General features: G+C 38.8%; 1 protein-coding gene across 1 annotated transcript; it reads right to left on the bottom strand.

The window, feature by feature from the left end:
• Positions 1-5,661: 5,661 nt before the first annotated feature.
• LOC141655261 (uncharacterized) lies at positions 5,662-6,093 on the bottom strand. Its single transcript, XM_074462348.1, has one exon. It carries the CDS (start codon positions 6,091-6,093, stop codon positions 5,662-5,664), a length of 432 nt encoding a protein of 143 aa, XP_074318449.1.
• Positions 6,094-7,442: the final 1,349 nt, after the last annotated feature.

The following is a 7,442-nucleotide window of genomic DNA, read 5'->3' as shown; positions in this document are numbered from 1 at the left end:
TAGGGTATCATGGGTTCATAGGGGATTTATGGGAGTTGATCATACGAACATATTCTCGAGTTATAAGTAAGCAATTTATTGTTGTGATGGGATCGATTTAGTATATATCTTACAATCCCTAGGAAGATTTAGGTCCCGGAGCCGAATCGATTAGATTGTACAACACCTAAAGTCGACTTAGTCTCCTCCTATTCAACTTTATGCATGCTCTAATGAGGCTCGAGTTGGTTTATGTCTTACAAGCCTCATTGAAGAGATAGGTGATGGGTGAAAATGCAAGGATTCATAGGCCCGCATTTCATAAAACATAACATGTGCATAAGTTGAAATCACAACAAGCAAGAAGTTTTAATTATGAAAACATATTAGATTAAGCATGAATCATTCCCCATAATTGTTTCCCCTAATTGCCCATTAATCCTAGCTAAAAGACTACTCACTCATTATCAAGTTCAACATGCTAATAAGGTTGTCAATCATATTAACAAAGCAAAATATGATGAATAAATGATGTGATTAACAATAATCAAACAAGAGTAAAAGAGATTATACCTATATGAGATGATCCAAATAATAAAGCAAAGAATAATAGAAGAAAACTTGATTGATTGATGAAGAGTTCTCAATTCCAATAATAACCCAATAATCTTCAATTACCCAATAATAATAAACTTGAACAATGATTAAGGAAAGATTAATATGTAATTTTGTGAAATAATTGAGATTAATCTATTCTAATCTACTCCTAATGAAAGCTTAATCTAATCTAAGGAAACTTGATCTAAGCTAAGAATACTTGGTGTCTCGATTATTACAAATGGAGTATATATAGTAGTACATCATTAGGTTAAGCAAGGGTATATTAGTAAATAGCATTGCTAAGTGTTGAGTAGGGAAATGCTCCTCTCGAAGGAAATGCGCATATCACGTTGCTAGTCCTACCACGATCCGCTCGGATTAGCTTGAAGCACGACCGGTTCTGCCAACGGATACGCCCGTCTCTTGGAGAAGATGCTCGGATCATGGGTCTTGGAGACGCTCGCCTCTAGTACGGGACGCTCGGATCATGGCGTTCTGAGACGCCCGTCTTGGGAGCAAGACGCCCGTCTTGGGGGCAAGATGCTCAGATCAATGGGCAGGGTACTTTTCTTTTTTAATGTCTAACAATCCGCTTGTCTTGCAGGGGAGACGCTCATCTTGGGTTTGGGGACGCTCGTCTTGAGTCTCGGGACGCGCGGATTGGCGGACAGCTTGTCTATTTGAGCTCGGATTGTAAAATGGACGCCATTTCCTCATCCGGACTCCTATTGGAGTAATTCAAAAGCCTAGAACACTTTATTTTTCGACGCTGTTTCATCTAGCATACTTTCAGAGCCAAAGGAGTAACTCTTAGTTTGGTTCCTAGCAATTTCTTCTTGTAATGGCTTCCTTCTCACCATCCTTCCTTTTAAGCCTATGATCCTTCTATATACTCTTTATTCCTACATACTTGGTCATCATTCTTGCCTCCCCTAAATACTAGTCCATCTAAGATCATCAACAAGCTTCCAAATATGCATGGGAGATGGGAATTCCGCCTCATTATCTCCTTTCCTATAAGACATGTAGAATGCACTAGGAAAGCGAAATAGGAAGAAATTGACGGATAAAATGGTCGTGAAATGCTATAATAGTATGCAAAATAGGTTCAATTAAGGGACTAAATATGGGCAATTAAGAGTCACATCACTCAGCCTATTGAACTTTCTGCTCTCAAACGCCATTGGGTAACCGTCTTGAAGGAGTACCCCTCCAAGGGCATAATCAGATGCATCCGTATCTACTTCAGAGGGTTTCGTTATATATGGCAATGCCAAGACCGGTTCTTGTACCATCAGTTCCTTGAGCCTCTCAAAGGCCCTTGTCCTATTGATAGACCACTCCCACTTCACGTTTTTCTTCAGCAAATCGGTTATTAGTGGTGCGGCTATTTTTGAGTACTCTCGAATGAATCTTCGATAATAGTTAGCTAGTCCCAAGAAAGAGCGAAGCTCCGACACGTTTCTTGGGGTGCCCTAATCCTTGATCGCCGTGATCTTCTTCAGGTGTAATACCCGCGATTCCCGCCTTAGATGTTAAGACGTTTTTAACGATTTTATTATTCTATTTATATTTTAAAAACTAATTTTATGAAAATAGCATTTCTTGTACTTATAGGTTTGTAGTTCTCGTGACCGACTTGGCTATTTGGGACCCAGAGATGGTTCTATGTCGTTTTTTAGTTAAAACCGACTCATAACGAGATGTTGGGCCAAGTCTTACCTTTTGGGCCTTTTTAGACTCTCTTCCCTACAAAAAACCCTTGTAACATCTTCTTCTTCATTCTACATTTCTGAAATTTCTCCTCAAACAAACCACCATTGAAACTATTCCTTCACAAAAGCTTAGATATTACACTACTCTTTCAATTCTTCACCAAATTGAGCCATTTTCGCGCCTTTCTCTCCATTATCTCGCTCCCCATCTTTCCAAGTGCTAAAGTCTCATCCTTTCTAAGTTTTTCTTAAATTCTGTCCTTCTAGGATTAAGGTAATTAACTCTTTTCTTTGAAGTTGTTGTTGAGGAAGCAACCTAGAGAACCCGGACGGGGATTGCTACAAGATAGATGAGTTGTTGGAGGATTAGAAGTGTAAAAAGTTAACGGTGATAGGTTACTCGGTATTATATCAATTAAATGTTTTAATTGTTAGAAATTAGTCTTTTTTTGGATAAAGATGGTAACTTTACATGTTTATTCATGTTTCTTGCTTGAGTATTGTTCTTGGAAGTTGTCTTAAACTTGTGTGTAGAGTATTGAGTATAACACCACGGCCAAAACCTCGGGTCGAGAGCGTTCTCTCACGGTAGCTCGCTGGGCTGTGTACATGGCCCACAGACCAACACGGGTCCTTTACAATGCATTTTGTCGTCACTCATTCTCATCCCAGAAACCTTTCCAGAAGGTCACCCATCCTAAGACTACTCCCAGCCAAGCACGCTTAACTATGAAGTTATTTCGCATGGATAACCAGAAAAGAAAGTGCACTTTGTTGATATGAGTAGTACTTTCAATCCCTTTAAGCACTAGTCATATTTTAAGCCTATTAATGGATCTCTTCAAAGGGGAACCCCACCTGAATATCGTTTTTGGTTCAGTGGAGTATTACATTGAGCATATTGTTGCAATTTTTATCAATTGGGTAAAGTTAAATGCTTGAATATGTAAATTATTGATTTTGGTCGCACATATGCCCTAGTTAACGTGTCCTAATTATTTGGTAAGACACTTCGTTTGGATTATTGGAATTGGAACAATTAGGTGATGTTGAATGAGTAAACAATTTGCTTGGTAATTTCGACTCAAATTGTATGAATATTCATGTTTTAATTACATGTTATGTCAATTAATTGGAAGGATTATGTTAGGAACGTCCATGTTTTAAATTGGGTAGAAAAGCATGTATAAAACCGACTCACTTGTGTATGAAATGGATGGAACGAGCTTAGAACGAATCCCGACTCAAACAAACTCGTCCCATACCCGTCCCTTTCTCCCTTTAACCCACCTAAAGGCGTCCTACTGGCACAAACCTATCCGAGACCAGGATGAGCTCCAGGCTACAACCTCCCTTGGCTTCTTCCAGCCATCCCACTAGTATGAAATCTATCCCACCAGGATACCCAAGGCTGTACCGGCTGGGATGAGGCTATCCCACCGGGATAAATTCTAGCCATGGCCGCTTCTCTGCCTTGCACCAGCCGTACGGGCCGGGACCTCAATCCTCCCACCGGTATGATCCTTGGTTGCAAAATGTGACTCATGTATGCTTATGGGTGGTACGGGATTCGTTTGTTTACGGTTCTGCCTCGTATTTTGATCATTCAGTTCAATTGTTATCGTTTGTTTTATACTACTTTTGAGTAACATTTAATTATGAAAAGTAATGGTTATTCAAGTTATATAAGATTGAAATAACGATGTATACTTCACACGAGTTTCTTACTTGTTCATTATCGATTCTTGTATAGAGTTTCAAATATGAAATACTTATACTTGAGTGACTATCTATGATAATCTTAAATAACATTTAATCATGAAGAGAGGTAACGTTATGTTATATAGGGATAATATAACCTTGTGTATGTCACGTTGGAGTCCTTCACATGTTCAATGACAATTTTTGGATGTTTTGCCCATGTATCCTATGTTTACTTTAAATGGTAATTTGGAATCATGTTCAGTTATGTTGGGTCAAACTCCCATGTGTTGCATGCCCTTACTTCTTATTAGAATTGGTGTCTAAATGGTGTGACTATATACCCCTTTGTACCCCTTTGTCCTTGTACCTCGCCTTACCATGCTTGACTTACTTATCCGCCTCTTTCGTGTCGTTCTGCCAAATTTGGGGTACTCGGGTTCCGTTTTGTTGCTCGAGTCTTGGATGCGAAATGTTTATCGCATGCCGAATCGGGAGACGTTGATCCCGAGAGTCTAATACCAAGTCTAGGCCGAGACCGTATTATTATCATCGTCCTACCGGGAGGGTAATGGTCTAGTATGCTTGCTTGGTTGGTTACATCGGTAGTGTAATTGTGTTTGGTATTCTTGATTGACATTGATTTATGCCTCTCTCGTGCCGTTCTGCAGAGTTTGGTTAGCTCTTACTCTTTCCGCCTCTTTTGTGTGGTTCTACTGAATTCGAGGTACTCGACTTCCATTATGTTGCTCGAGTCTTGGATGCGACACGTTTACCGTATGTCGAATTGGGAAACGTTTATCCCAAGAGTTTGGTCAGGTCTAGACTAGGACCGTATTATTATTGTCGTCCTACCGAGAGAAGTTGAGTCTAGAGTAGTAAAAGTCTTGCATAGTCCTTGTTTTTTTGCATATGTCATTTACCATTGGAAATCGTTCTCGTGTTGACTAAGTCGTGTGTATACTTTCTTTTCGTATTCTATGCGTTTGTGTTTCTTAGAGATGTATGATTAATGTTCGTTCTTACCTTCTCATGTCAAGTTATTCATGTTGACATGTATGATCAATGTTAATTCTTGTTTTCTCTTGTCAAGTTAATTATATTATTGTATTCATCATGTTTGTCTTAATCATGTTTTTAATTATGTTTGTTTTGATATAATATGGCTGAGAGAACCTTGAGTTACTCCCCAATTGACTGTGGCATTCATGTCTTCATGAATGACAGGTGATAGTGTTGCTACTTGGGGTGAAGACGTGTGAGCTAGCGAGCGTTGTACTTACGACGATTGACCTTTACGTTGTAGTTTACAATATTAGTTTATACCGCATTTGAGTATTATCAAGGGATTGGGATCCCTTGAATTCTTTTAAATTGTAATTTGTATTAACAGCTTTCTTAAACTCAAGTTTTGGTTTATGATTTAGTGACTCCGCGATTCTTAATATCAAAATTTTTAAAATCTCTCTTTTTCCGCCGAAGTGTTTACATTTACTTTATTGTATAATTGTGGGGCTTCACAGTTGGTATAATAGCTATAACGCTCCCGACGCACACACGTGTACCCAAACTTTTTTTTTTTTGCAAGAATATCAAGCCATATATTCTTCCATATAAGGATTAAAAAGGCAAATCTTACAAAGGTGAACCACTATAAATGCCTATCTTAAGCATTTAAAGAAGCTATAATCTCACCCTCATTTGAAGGATGAGCAACATACAATAATCTTACGCTAACAACATATTGGATACGTTTAACAATATAATCCACATCATGCTCCAAACCATGAAAAATTCTAATGTTCCTCTCCTCCCATATACTGTAAACAGTTGCTCCCAAACAAATAGAAAACCACTTAGCTTTCCAATGCTTACGAACCCTTCTACCTGCAATCCAATGAACTTCCTTACCCAGCTTAGAAGTTCTGTGATGATTTCTCATCCAGTTTAATATCCGTTGCCATACAACACCAGAGAAACTGCATCTGAAAAACAAATGCTTATGCATCTCATTAGTTGCTTTGCACAGTATGCACCTATTCACCAGTGGGATTTCCCTAATATGCAGCTGATCAATAGTAGCCAGTTTCTGCTGCATTGCTAACACTAGAAAGACACTATGCTTTGGTAATATTGCTCGATTCCAAACTGCTTTACCCTAACTAATGTTACTGCCCTTCCTGCGGAACTGGTCATATAGTAAAGAGTAAATTAATAATTACTCCCTTTTATATACCACTTTTCTAAAATAACTCCCTTATGAAAATTTTTTAATAATTTACTCCCATAAAATGTTCTCGGGTCAAAAATTGCACCCATTTGCACTTTAAGGTGAAAAATCTTTTTTTAAGACCGTTTTACCCCTGTCTTCTTCCCCCATTTGTAAAAGGTGTTCTGGACTTTTAATTGTGATGAAGGATAAGCACTTTTCAAGCCAATACAGAAAAATTTATAAAAAGCAAAACATTGTTACATTAATGTTAACATCCAAATAACAAAAGTAGATTGTTCTCTTATCCATGAAATCAAGTCTTTTATGTCTAATTTTCATTGTTTTTCTCTTAGCTTTTGTTCTAGGGGAGTTAATAGAGTAGCTCATAATCTTGCTCAACGAGCATTGTTGTAGGTTACTCTATCTTGTTGTCAAAAAAAAAAAAGTAGATTGTTCTTTCACTAATGTTCTGTGAAATTCCATGTCAATCAAAATCCATCACCATACTTTAAACTTATTATTATCCTAATTTTCAAGCACCATTTCCTACGCCTCTCTTCTTGCCTCAAAAACGCATACACACAAATGACACAATACACCGGTCGTGGTTCATTTCCACCGGCTGAAGTCGATTTGTGCCAGCCTCTGATACGCTGGATGAAGCTTGATTGGATGGGGATGGCTCGTGGTGAGCACGAATCTGGGCTGCTTTGTGCTCGAGTTTGACACCGTTACGGTACTTATGTGACGGGGGTGTTGAATTGAAGGTGAAGGAGCTGCTCATGTCGGAGTCGAGTGGCTGCCTAGCTGGTAGATGTGAACGGAGGAGTAGGTGGTGGTTCCATCTCATTGAAGCGGCATGGCAATCAAGGTTCGGTTTCGGCAGTGGAATGACGGCTTCGTGGGTTGAATGGTGGATCAAGTGGTTAATTGTGGGTTAATAATGGAGATTAATAGAGTTTGGGATTAAGTGGAAATTTAGTCAATTGAAATTGAAAATGACGAAGAGCTTGGAGTCGCCCACCGCCGGCGATGGGTGTTGGTGTGATAGTGGTAGTGGTAGCATATTGGTGGTGGATGGTTATGGAGGATTGGAAGAAGTAAGGGAGTTAAGGAATGTGAATGTTAAATGACGAAGATGAACATAGAAGGGTATTTTCGTCATAAAATTAGGTTTTAAATCAGAAAATTCAAAAATTGACGGAATATGTCACCGAATTGTCCAAATGGGTGCA

This window comes from Silene latifolia, chromosome 5, assembly GCF_048544455.1.
Source record: "Silene latifolia isolate original U9 population chromosome 5, ASM4854445v1, whole genome shotgun sequence".
Taxonomy (NCBI): domain Eukaryota; kingdom Viridiplantae; phylum Streptophyta; class Magnoliopsida; order Caryophyllales; family Caryophyllaceae; genus Silene; species Silene latifolia.
This window is presented reverse-complemented; position numbering and strand designations above follow the sequence as displayed.

Excerpts from the sequence above, each read along its gene's own strand:
- LOC141655261 (XM_074462348.1), bottom strand. The coding sequence starts at position 6,093 with ATGCAGCAGAAACTGGCTACTATTGATCAGCTGCATATTAGGGAAATC.